We start from the raw sequence: 12,777 nt of genomic DNA, 5'->3' as shown, positions 1-12,777 counted from the left end.
CTGCCATCTCTGCCACCATGCAACCAGCCCTCTTACAGAGGCTCAAAGGAACTAAATGATTCATCCCGGGTCACACAGCTGGACACAGCAGGAACAGCAGGTGACACACAGGACTGCCTGGGCTGGGTAGGGCCGTCTGGCATCTGCCTGGCTTCTGGCAACTTTGTGAAAGGCAACTTCCTGCCCCAAGTCCCCGCCCCTCCCAGACCTGCTGCCTGCGCCACCCAGAGCCTCCTTCCTCCTATGCGGACAGAGATCAGGCTCAGGGGCACACAGCCTGCGGGAGCCCCAAAGCCAAGGAGGTTCTGCCGCGTCAGGAGGGCGTGGCCGCCACCACAGCCAGAATTGAAGGTAGGAGGGGTTGGGGGGGCAGCTGTCCACCAGCCTCCAGGCCGCTGGGCTGCAGGGGCCACGCTTGGCAATAGCCTGGGTATGTGCTGTTGCTCATTCAGTGTGAGAGCTGGGAGGGGCAGCTGGGCTTGGAGGGAGGCCATTATACAGATGGGGAAACTGAGGCACGGGGAGGAGGAGAAATTCTCAGGAGGTAGGAAAGGCAGGCCTCACCTCACCATAGCCTAGGTCTCCAAGCAGATGCAGAGTCCTGGGGGAAATGCCCATTCAGCCAGCTCAAGGGAAAGAGTCAGTTCTGAAGCCACGCTATGGAACTGGAGAGTCAGGAGGGAAGGGGGCAAGGGAGCCCTCCCCTCTCTGAGCTCATTTCTGTTTCTGTATAAGGGGAGGTACCTCCTCCCCTCACAAGGGTACTGAGAACACTGAATGAGGCCTGCAGGGAAGCCCCTGGAATGTCCCCCACCCAGCCACCGCCCACCCTGAAAGACACTAGGGAGACCCACTGGCACAGGGTCTGCAATATCATAAAGGGCTTCCTGTGTGCTCTCAACACTGGGCTCTGAGCTTACCTGGAACTGCTGTGTTTAATCCTAGCAGCAGGCCGGTGAGGTAGGAACTGTCAATATCCCCATTTTACAGATGCAGAAACTGAGGCATGGAAAGGTTAACCAGCTTGCCTGACACCTCACAGCCAATGAATGGGGGCACTGGGTTCCCTGGTCTGAACCTGTGTGCTAGACAGACCTGCAGGCTGTTCACCTGGCAGAGTCCCCCAGCTGGGACCAGAGGAAAACAGGAGGGACAGGGATGCAGTCGTCCACTCACTCAACAAACGCCTACAGAGTGCACACTGCATGCCAAGTGGGCGTGCGGGCATCGCGCACAGTGTGATGCTGTCTGCCTTAGGTTGTTTAAAAAAGGGCCCTTTTTAAAACAAGTAAGGCCCTACTGGCCTCAGACCCTGCACCCCCCCCCAACCACCACCAGTGTTCCTAGGGGCTTGCGATCGCCCTTGGATGGGGCCATAGTCCTGAGGAAAATCCAAGCCATTTTTGGATTACCTTAGTCTGCCAGGAGCTACATCCAAGGGAAACAGAAATGGGCCTGAGGCTGGCGAAGAATTGAGCCTCCTCTGATCTGCCCAGAGAAGCCTGAAGACAGGGCTGAACAGCAGGCTATGCAAATCAAAGTAAAGAGCCTACCGTGTGCCAGGCACCTTACAGAAGGGATTTTGTGTAACCCTGACAACCATGCTAAGAAGTTTGACTTCTAAAGCCCAATGATGCAAATGAAAATATACCTTCTGGTTCAGAGAGATGAAGCATCTTGCTTGAGGCCACACAGCTTTACAGATTTACTCTCTGACCCTGGCCTGTGCTCACAGCCGCCTGTGCCCATGGCCGCCTGTGTCAGCCTTAAGTGGCTGTGACAGCATCGCTCAGGCCCTATCTTCTTTCCAGGGATGTTGAGAGAGTTTTTGTATCTGAGGTTGCCTTGCTGACTTCAGATGGGCAGCCTTTCCACTCTGGGCCTTAGTTTCTCCATCTGCCAATTGGACTCATAACCCACTCCCCCACCCCGCATCTTCAGCAGTGGGCATTTCGAGATGGCTCAGTAAATGGTAGTTCTTGCTACCTGTGGGGCAGCCGCCGAGAAATCCCCAGCAGGAGTGCAGGCCAGCAAGTCCTGCCATCCCAAAGACTGCCTGAGTCACACGCCACCCCACCTTGGATTCAGGATGCTGTGGTTTATGAGCTGGACACAAAGACTCCTTTGGCGTTAGGAGCAGAGGGCTGCGTGCCGCCCAGGAAGAGCACATACAGGCAGCGTGGGCAGGCGGCTCAGTGTCCAGCCCATGGACTTAGTCCTTGTTTGCTCCTCCGATAACTGAGGTGACCTTGGTTAATATTCACCAGCAGCCTCCCCCATCGTACCTCTGGATCCACTGCTTAAATACAGGTGAGGACAAGGCTCTGTCTCCTCAGCCTTGGTCACCAGCCCCAACCTGGGACAGTGAATCGTAAGTATGCCTTCCACTGGCGAGCGCCTCCCCAGAGGCCTGTGGGTCCCTGCGCTGCCTGGGATGCAGAGGGGTTGGAGTGGGCTGGGGCTGGGCCTCCTGTTGTCATAGTAACAGCAGCCCTGGAGGGTCCTTTCCCCTAAGGCTGTCTAGGACCTCCCCAGTACCTACTGGTGACTAAACTGGCCCTCTGTAAGAGGGAGTGGAAGTTGGGGGCTGGCTCTGGTGTCCTGGGACCCAGGAAGGAGCCTGTTTCTGCTGACACAGCTCCTGAGTCTTTCCTGTGGGTCGTATCCTGTAGACTTCACCACCCCGGCTGCTGCTCAGGTATGAATCTTTTTCCACTTCTACTGATGAGAAAGGTATGGCTCAGAGAGGGCCAGTGAGGAGCCCAGGCTGACGCAGGGACCTGGCCGGACCAGAAGCCCAGAGTCTCAGTGGCTTAGGAGGCCTCCATCCTCTGCAGGTATGCCCAAAACAGCATCAGGCCAGGTCTCAGCCTGGAGGTGCCAAAGTGGGCCCCCCTGTACACAGTGGGCCTCTGGCACCTCCATCCGCAGTGGACAATGGGAAGCCAGAGAGGGCCACCATCCTCGGGGTGTTCCTGAGCCCTCATGCTGGCCAGGCAGCTTCTATTTAAGCCTCACAGCAACCTTCTGAAGTGGCTACCGTGCTCTTCCCATTTTACAGATGAGGAAATCGGGGACAGGGAGGTTCAGCACTTGTCCCAAATTTCACACCATCCAGGATTCAAACTCAGGCTGCCTAGCTCTGGAACCCACATTCCTGATCACATTTCTGGGATCTCAGGCACCAGGTGGAGACTGGGAAGCCTGGGCTGGCCTGGAGGGCCTTCTGATGCTGGGCAACCCTGGACAGTTGCTTAACTTCTCTGTCCTTTTGGGCAAAGCACAGATAACCTATGCCCTCCTGCCCCTACCCTACCCCTACCCCTACCTGCCTTAATCTCTGGAGTTTAGGAAGGATAAGACTTTTCCATCATTGGTTTTTGGAGGTGGGGCCTATAAAGATGACTGAGGCCAAGGCAACCAGACTCCCCGAGAGTGCTCTGAAAGAACCCCAGTATCAGTAACAGTGATGCCTCCTGGGAGCAGATGGTGTGCCAGGCATTTCATGGCACTCAGTGCCTATTTCATTTGCATAAGAGCTCCATGAAGAAGTACACTTTTATCATCTCTGGGAAACTGAGGTTCAGAGAGGTTAAGTAACTTGTCCAAGGTCACACAGCTGATAGCAAATTGAACTTGAGTAGCCTGCCTCAAAGCTTCTGATCTTAGCCACAAACTGATGCTCCCCCTCTTCATTTGGCCGGGCCACTTCTGAGATTTTCTGTTTCAAGGCCTCTTACTTCAGCTTTGTATACAAAGAAGGGTTAAATGTCAGGCTCAGGAATCAAAATGCCAAGGATTAAATCCACTTCTATAAGCAACCAGCTCTGTGGGTTTCAGTAAGTTACTTAACCTCTGTAGGCCTCAATTTCTCTATCTATGAAGTGGGGCTAATAATCATTCCCACCTCATAGGGCAGGCTTTGAGAGATTAGATGAGACGGTGTATGTCTGTGTCCTGCTGTTTCCTAAGTGTGAGGATGACGATGGGGACACTGATGCTAATGTTTGCTAGGAATCAGGGTTTGGCAGCTAATAGGTGATAAATCAAGACTTGGAGACGAGGACTGAACATTTTTCAAACTCAGAGGCTATTCTTTGCTGAGCAGGGATTCCCCTCTCTGGTCCCAGGCAGTTTGGCAACTGGCAGAGAAGGAATCTGCCAGTTCTCACACCCAAACCCTACCTGTGCGCAGGTATGGGGAGGGCTTCCACATCCAGGAGATGTCCGCCCTGCCATCACCTTGTTGATTGCTCATATCTGCCCACCAGAGATTCTTTTCCCCACTTGACAGGAACCCGGGGCTCAAAGAAGTGAAGTCTCTTGCCCAACGCCACTTGCCCATAAGCGGCGGGGCTGGGTCCAACCTGGGCTCATTTAGGGCCAGGTTGCAGCAGGTTGTGACCTTACAGCACAGTTATTTTCCTGGACCCCACTGGGTCGCTCTTCATGGCTCATTTTGTGTCCAAGGGGGCAGTGGCGTGAGATTAGGCAAAGACATGGTCCCTGTCGCTCTCCCCTACCTGCCCTGACTCTGGAAATGTCCCTGTGACAACTGCACTCTTTTGGCTTCAAGTTTGGGCCAAAACTCTGGGCGCTTCACCATTTATTCCTCATCTCCGGCTGGCTCCCCTGCACTAGAACTTGAGGGGTGCAGGGTCCTGCCTTTGGTAGAAGGGCGAGGAGGGAGCAAAAGCCTTGGGCCCCTGAAGGAACAGGCTGGGAAGCAAAACAAAGCCAACATGGCTCAAGGCTAACAGCCGAGTCCCTGGGGGTCCAATTCTGACATTCAGCATCTAAGATCTGAGGACATATGGTCCCTTTCTGGTGGTGGGAAAGCCTAGGCTTGGTCCAGCCAGCTTTGTCCCTGACTCCCGGTGTGGCCCTGGCAAGGACTAACCTGCTCCTGGCCTCAGACCATTTATGGTAAAAGAAGGAAACCAGAGGAGGTGACGTGACCTCCAGGCAGATGAACTGGGGTTGGGGGGGTCAGGGAAACATGTGCTTATGCAAGCTGTAGCCCCTCTTCACTCGGGCCCCACACCAGCAGCCCTCTCAGTGGGAGGGCAACTCACCCCTTCACCCCTCACCCAAGGGAAGTCTCAGCCCATTTTGTTCCACCAAACTCGGATACCCAGCTAATCAAGAGTCCAGTGTTAGTACACAAAGACCTCATTTAGGTCTTTCCCTACCTCCATTTACACAGCTGGGGAGAGCAAGGCCCAGGACAAGAAGATGCTTGCCCAAAGCCAGGTCGAGAGACATGGTCCTGTCAGGGCCAGAAGCCACAGCCTCCAGCCAGGAGGCCACTCAGCACATCTAGTATCCCCACCCTGCCGAGGCCCAAATCCCTCATGATCTCTGAGCCCTGCAAAGTGGGGAATTTCCATAAACCATGGAGGACCGCACCAAAATCCAGTAAGGAAGTAAAGAGAAACCCAAGGGAGATGGAAATATACAGAACTAATTTTGGCCCCATCTTCAGCTCTAAAACCATTGGCTAGTTTAAGAAAAATCCAGACAGGTATTATGTAATGTGTAGTCTGCTCTACTTGGATTATTTAGAGGCAAGAAGGCCAGAAAAAAGGTGATGGAAAGAAACTAGTTTTGTACTTTGTCTTGTTGTTTTATTGGAAAGAAACTTTTAAAAATCCAAGGGGGTAGATGAAGCCCAGCATTTTTTTTCTTTTTTTTTTATTGAATTAGAGTCAGTTTACAATGTTGTGTTAATTTCTGTTAATCACAGCATAGTGATTCAGTTATACATACATTATATATATATATATACACACACACACACACACACATATATATATACTCTTTTTCATATTCTTTTTCATTATAGTCTGTTATAAGATATTGAACACAGTTCCCTGTGCTACACAGTAGGACCTTGTTGTTTATCTATTTTATATATCGTAGTTAGTATCTGCAAACTCCCTCTCCCCATTGGTAATGACAAGTTTTTTTTCTATGTCTGTGAGTCTGAAACTCAGCATTTCTTATTTCCAACTTCTTCCCTTCAGGTTTTCATATGCCAAGTTCAAGGGCTCCTTGGCCTTTGTGTTTTATTAAAATGATGCTTTTAGTCACGCGACTAACAGCTAACAGCAGACACACATGCTCCTCTGCTCGGATCCCTGGTTCCCCATCTGGGAAGAGAGCTCCTTGTATGTAGGCCGTCTCAGCCCGGTGGCCCAAGGCCGGGGCCTCTCTGGAGTAGAGGGAGCTCAGTGGGGCAGAGCCGGCCCTGTGTTGCTGTGGGTGACACTGACCTTGAACATCACTAGACAGAGACCGATCTTGCTGGTTCAGCCACAGGCCTTGCCACTCCCGACTATCACCCCCACCCCCAGCCACAGGACTCCTCTCCCTCCCCGGCCGTTGTCTGAAGGCTTCTAGTTTGCAACACTACCAGCCTCCCCCTCTGTAATGTGCTCTCTCAGATGCCTTCAATGCAGGTTTTTCGTGTCCATCCTTATTTCATTAAATTCTCCCAACAACCTCACTTTCTGTATGTGACAAAATGAGGACTAGACAGACTAAATGACTTGGCCTAGGTTACAGTGCTGACGGCGGCTGAGACCCGGATTAGAACACAGGCACGTCTGAAAAGAAAAGAGATGCTTTAGCAACTCTTACCCACCTTCTCACATGCGCACACACAAACCCCACTTTACTGGAGGGACCAGTACCTCTAACACCCACGTCCACGGTGGGCGCAGAGCTGGGACACAGGTGGCAATCAGGATGGGCAGCTGAGCTCACTGCTGAGAACTCAGCCCATTAATACGGGGAGACCACAGACCCTAGCTCAGGAAAATCTACAAGGGGCTGAGGCTCACTGTGAGTGGGGAGTGGGTCCAGCCCCTCAGCGGGGTTTCCCCGCGGCTCTCTGTGTCCTGGCTGTGTGTCACTGGGCAAGACCCTTCCCACTCTGGGCAGCAGCCTCTCTGTCCGCTAAATAACAGGGTTCAGTGGAGGCCCTCCGAGGGCTGTTCCAGGTCCAGTCACCCCTGAGCCGGGTCTGGCCCACTTCCTGGGTGATCGTGAGCACGTACATTGCCCTTCCTGTGCCTCAGGTTCCTCTTTTGTAAAATAGGGGCTGTGGCCCTTATACCTAGGGGTCATTGAAGCCGTTAGCGGAGCTGTCCAGCGCGTGGACCCCAGACCCAGACTCCTGGGCAGGCGATTCTGGTCCTGCCACTGTGCTGCTCTGTAACCTGGGACAAGTGGCTGTACCTCTAGGGGCTCTGGTCTCCTCACCTGTAAAGCCGTGAGGGTCATAGGACCTACCTCCTAGGCCTGTTAGCAGAGTGTGGCGCAACAGGGCCGGAAAGTGCTTAGCACGGCACTTGGCACCTGGTGAGCGCTGTAGTGTCTTTGCCAGTGTTCTGAGTGTTTCAGGGATGACGAAGGAGGACAGTTCATGGCACAGGCCTGGCACATAGTGGATGCTCAATAAATTGTAGTTGCTTTCCCATGATTGTCGATCAGTGGCTGAGGAACTCATTGAGTGGCCTGACTGGGGCGTGGCCCCCTTCTCTCTCTTGCAGGACAATGGCATCCTCCATCACGCGGGGCCTCCTCCTTTTGGCAGGCCTGTGCTGCCTGGTCCCCATCTCCCTGGCTGAGGGTCTCCAGGGACACGCTGTCCAGGAGACAGATGCACCCAATCAGGATCGTGAGCACCACATGGAAGCAGCCTGCCACAAGATTGCCCCCAACCTGGCCGACTTCGCCTTCAGCGTGTACCGCCAGGTGGCCAGCGGATCCACCACCACCAACATCTTCTTCTCCCCAGTGAGCATCGCTATAGCCTTTGCAATGCTCTCCCTGGGGGCCAAGGGTGACACTCACACCGAGATCCTGAACGGCCTAGATTTCAACCTCACTGAGATAACAGAGGCTGAGATCCACGAAGGCTTCCAGCATCTCCTCCACACCCTCAACCAGCCAGACAACCAGCTGCAACTGACCACTGGCAACGGTCTGTTCATCAACGAGACCGCAAAGCTAGTGAGCAAGTTTTTGGAAGATATCAAGAAATTGTACCACTCCGAAGCATTCTCCATCAACTTCATGGACACTGAAGCGGCCAAGAAACAGATCAACGATTATGTAGAGAAGGGAACCCAAGGGAAAATTGTGGATTTGGTACAGGATCTTGACAAAGACACTGTTTTTGCTCTGGTGAATTACATATTCTTTAAAGGTAAGGTTGCACAACCAGCCTGAGCTTGTTCCCACAGAAATACCCAAAAGATTCTCAAACACTCAGTTCTTAACCTTCCTGGCAGGGCAGCATGGGATACAGCCATGCATCTGTTCAGTTCTCTACACACGATCAATAGAACTTTCCGTGGTCCAATAAGGTTATGGAACTGTAGACAGAATAGTCAAATCTTTATCGTCTCTGCAGGACTTTTCAGAGCCTTAAGTGTCCTAGTGTGTATTGCACCTCCTACCAGCAAGTGATGTATAATATGCAATGTCTCCCAAAATAGAGAGCCAGAAAGATCAATTTTGGCAGAGTGTACAAAGGGAAGGGAACAGGATTTCACAGAACACACATCTGACAGCTCTAGTGAGGAGGAAATAGTGATCGATTTGGAGTTAGAAAGACCAATATTCGAATGCTTTCTCTTCCGCTTATTGGCTGTTTGTCTATGGACACGTCATTTTACCTCTTCGAGGTTCTAGTTTCCCGTCTGTAATATGGACATCATAAGACCCTTGTCGGCAGGTTTCTGGAAGGAGTAAACAACTCACAAAGGTCATAGGACTATATGCTCACACAGCAGGTGCTCAACTAAACTGCAACCTCTGCCTGCCTTCCTCCCTCTGAGTGATGAGTATGTCAGAAACCTTGGGCCCCATTCTAAGGAGTTCAATAGGTCCACGGAGATGGCCTGGGGGAGGGAAGGTGAGTGTCTAGGCCAGGGGCTGCCTCCTTCACACTGTCAGCTCCTTGTTCTTGAGGGAGAACAGTGTGGCGGAGAGCACCAAGGCCGGGGTCAGCACCTGCCCGGTCCCAGCTCTGCGGTGGGACTTCAGGTGGGTCTCGTCCCCTCCCCAGCCTCAGTCTCCTCCTCCCATCAAATGGGAAACCTGGGCCCTGAGATCCCTGAGGCAGCCTCCCACTCTGACTCAGCAGGATGGTGACCTTCTCCAGTTGGAGCAGAGGGCGCCCTGCCTGGGCATCTGCATTTCTCGTGTTGGTCCAGGCAAAAGCCATTAGAGCAGGAACAAGAGTGGATTCCCTGAATAACAAGCCCCGCCAATCACCAAGGATCAGGGAGACTCAGACAAGGAGGTGCCGTGTATGACTGGTGCCAATAATTTTCCTTTAGAATTTCCCAAGCTACCCCCAAGTAAGTAAGTGTGAAATACAACTCGAGATCCTTACTCTGCACAGACAGATTGGCACCCTCAGCCTCCACATTATAGAAATTCTGAATCCTACTCTGGTCTTCAACGACACTCCCAAAAGTCCTTTCTGTAGACTGATCATTCATTTGAGCCCCATTTTATAGGTAGTGAAACTGAGGCTCAGAGACAAGTGTCTGGCCAAGAGGCTCAGGGCTCCTTTGTTCTACGACTTTTATTAAACCTTCTCCCATCCCTGGCTGATGTCTGCCACCCCTTCCCTCCAGGCAAATGGGAGAAGCCCTTCGATGCGGAGCGCACCACAGAGGAGGACTTCCACGTGGACGCGGAGACGACGGTGAAGGTGCCCATGATGAGCCGCCTGGGCATGTTCGACCTCCACTACTGCGACACGCTCGCCAGCTGGGTGCTGCTGATGGACTACGTGGGCAATGCCACCGCCTTCTTCATCCTGCCCGACGAGGGGAAACTCCAGCACCTGGAGGACACGCTCACCAAGGAAATCCTCTCCAAGTTCCTGGAAAAGAGATACCCAAGGTGACTTCCCAAACCGGAGGGTGCCCGGGAAGCTGCCACATCGGGTCCAGCCAGAGGGTGAGGGGGTGGATCCACGTCCCACGGCCACAGCTGCTGTGCAAGACGCAGTGTTCCCAACAGAGGGCAGCATCCGTCCGGGTAGCACCAGCCCAGCTCCATAAGAGGGACAGTGCCCAGGGCCGAGGAAGCAAAAGTCCTGACCTTGAGGACTTCCTCCCACCGTGGACACTGCCCCTTCCTGGGGACCAGTGCCCAGTGAGGGTAAGCAACGCCAATACGTGTCATGGACGAATCCAGAAGGAAGAGGTGGGCTTCCTGGCAAAGGTGGCAGTTGAGTGTGGAGTTACAGGATACAAAGTCCACAGCAAGTTGGGGGGAAACCTGCTCAGAGAGGCGGGAAAAGCAAAGGCCCAGAGTGGGAAAGTCCAGGACGTGATGGGGTTCCTCTGTCACTAGATGGCTGTGGTTTGACCACACCCCCGTCATGCGTCCCATGTTAATGCACATCTCTGTGTTCGTAAATCTGCCCACGTCCAGGTGAACTACTTTATCACGTCCACCATAAAACAAAAATGAAAATACAGAGAAGTATAAGGGCAAAAAGCAAATAGAAGTTCTCATACTTCCCCCTGACCCCAGTTCCGTGCCCATGTTCCCGGTGGCTGAGTTGAGAGCAGAGAACAAAGTGGCGCTGGGTCCAGACCGGGTCAAATGAGGCCTGAGCGCCAGTCAGCACACACAGCAGACCCTGTCGGGGCCACGCTTTGTCCCCATGGAAAACGAGAGCTGAGCTCCCAGCCCCGCGCACCCACTCACCGTTCACTGAACTGATGCCACTAAGGACCTGCCACCACGCCCCACGGATCCCTGGGATCCCGGCCCCGGAGGAGTCCCAGTCTGGGGGGGGTGTGGTGACCAAACCCTGGAGGGAAGTGGTGTGCATGGTCCTCCTGGAGGACACCCTGGATCCTCCCGGAGGCCTTCTCAGAGGAGGAGACATTAGAGAGGCTTTGCAGGACAAGACAATCCCTGTGATTCTAACACTCTCTGACCCTGGATGTGGAGGACTGAAAGTGGAATAAACCAAGGCTGACTTCGCCTGCTCGCATGAGCAGGGGGACGGGGTGCCAAGAGGGAGGGACAACCTGGAAAGGGAAACATTTCAATTCTGTGACAGTCTTTTGTTTTCTAATCATTTTGACAGTTCTGCCAATTTACGTTTTCCCAAACTGTCCATTTCTGGAACCTACAATCTGCAGACTCTCCTGGGCAAACTGGGCATCACCAAGGTCTTTAGCAATGGGGCTGACCTCTCAGGGATCGTTGAGGAAGTGCCCTTGAAGCTGTCCAAGGTGAGTGTGTCCCTGACATCTGCAAGCCAGAATGTGCACGGGGGCTGCAGCTCAGGGAGGAGGCTGAGGAAGGGACAGAGGGTCACAAACACATCTGCAGACTGAGGTCCCTGAGGAACACCATTGCTCCACCAGGATTGGAATGTGGTCAGATGATGGGGGAAAGAGGTGGCCTCACACCCTCGTGGCATATTAAGGACCTCCTCTGAGTTTGTGTCACTCACCCTCTGCCTCATCCTTGGCTGCGGTCTTCCTCTCTTTGCATCCCAATAAACCCCTATTTACAGAGAGAGGCTCAGGGCTCAGGGACTGCAAAGGACTGTTAACCTGCATCTGTGACACTAGGAGTTATTGGCAAATGACCGAGTCTGAGTTACGGAGCGATTTCAACTAAGGATGCCATTTACTCAGGAGACTTAAAGGTGCCCAAAGGAGCAACTGCAATTCAATGCCTGGCTGTGACCTGGAGTGCCTGGGTGGGGCTGGGGTGCTGTGAAGTCCCCATCAAAATCCTGGTCCCCAAGGAGCTTAAAGTCTGATGCTATAAACAAGAGATGAGCCAAGGGGACAAAGTGCAAGAAAATCTACCTCCCGAGGTGGTGGGTTGCTTCCTGGGGACGCTGAGGAGGGTGATGGGGGAAGAGGTAGGGGTGCAGTGTGGGCTCAGACAGAGGCCTTGAGGAGGATGCCTTTGTGTCCCTTGCTCGGAGGGGAGGACAGGGCTAGGGAAAGATAGGCCAGATGGGGAGAGAGGCATGAGTGGGCAAGGATCTCCTCTCCAGGCCCTGCTCCCTGGCCTGGGTGAGGGCCAGGCAGCCTGTTTCTACTCAGATCGGACTCCTGGGCTCTTTCCTTTGCAGGCAGTGCACAAGGCCGTGCTGACTATCGATGAGAAAGGAACAGAAGCTGCAGGAGCCACTATTCTGGAGGCCATCCCCATGTCGCTGCCCCCAGATGTCAGCTACAACAGGCCCTTCATCGCCATCATCCATGATAACACCACCAAGGCTCCTCTCTTCGTGGGGAAGGTGGTGAATCCCACCCAGAAATAACTGCCTCTCTGGGTTCAGCCCTCCCCTCCCAAGCCAGTACCCTCCCCCCATGGCATTAAAGAATGACTGACCCAGCCCCAGCTGAAGTGTGGCGTGCAGATCTCTCATCCTCTTGTGTCTGAGTCTCCCTTTACATCCCCGGGATGTGTGTGGAACCTGGACCACGGCAGTCTTTCCTGTGTCCACTGCGTTAGTGCCTATTAGCATTTACACCGCCCAGTCCTGGGCCAGGCCAGGGTGAAATGTGGGCTGTAACCCACCACTTACTGACTCTTCCCCCATCTTTACGGAAACGTGCCGGGCTCTCCAGTCTCCTCTGGGAATCCCCAAGGGGAAATCGCACAGGCTTAGAATCCAGCCCGCAGCCCCCACCTTCATCATGCGTCCAGCAAGTCCTCCTGCTAAGCACCGCCCCCTGCAGTGCTCACTGCGCTCCCTGCCCCCTG

The 12,777-nt window shown here is 53.5% G+C and overlaps 1 protein-coding gene across 2 annotated transcripts; it reads left to right on the top strand.

The window, feature by feature from the left end:
* The first annotated feature begins 332 nt into the window (after positions 1–332).
* Positions 333–12,411, top strand: SERPINA1 (serpin family A member 1). 2 transcript variants are annotated; one of them, XM_032482561.1, is made up of 5 exons: positions 333–351; positions 7,557–8,215; positions 9,657–9,927; positions 11,132–11,279; positions 12,140–12,411. In XM_032482561.1, the coding sequence occupies exons 2-5, from the start codon at positions 7,561–7,563 to the stop codon at positions 12,329–12,331; spliced, it is 1,266 nt and encodes a 421-aa protein (XP_032338452.1). In that variant the 5' UTR covers positions 333–351; positions 7,557–7,560; the 3' UTR covers positions 12,332–12,411. The 2 variants fall into 2 exon arrangements, with proteins under 2 accessions (XP_032338452.1, XP_006184233.1); XM_006184171.3 differs by lacking the exon at positions 333–351 and adding an exon at positions 2,268–2,371.
* The last annotated feature ends 366 nt before the right edge of the window (positions 12,412–12,777 follow it).

Source organism: Camelus ferus, chromosome 6 (assembly GCF_009834535.1).
Source record: "Camelus ferus isolate YT-003-E chromosome 6, BCGSAC_Cfer_1.0, whole genome shotgun sequence".
Classification (NCBI taxonomy): Eukaryota; Metazoa; Chordata; class Mammalia; order Artiodactyla; family Camelidae; genus Camelus; species Camelus ferus.
Note: the sequence above shows the minus strand (reverse complement) of the source record. Positions and strands in the feature narration are given on the sequence as shown.

Coding starts and splice junctions, on each gene's coding strand:
- SERPINA1 (XM_032482561.1), top strand. CDS start 7,561: ATGGCATCCTCCATCACGCGGGGCCTCCTCCTTTTGGCAGGCCTGTGC. Junction 8,216..9,656: donor GAATTACATATTCTTTAAAG/GTAAGGTTGCAC, acceptor CCTTCCCTCCAG/GCAAATGGGAGAAGCCCTTC. Junction 11,280..12,139: donor TGCCCTTGAAGCTGTCCAAG/GTGAGTGTGTCC, acceptor TTTCCTTTGCAG/GCAGTGCACAAGGCCGTGCT.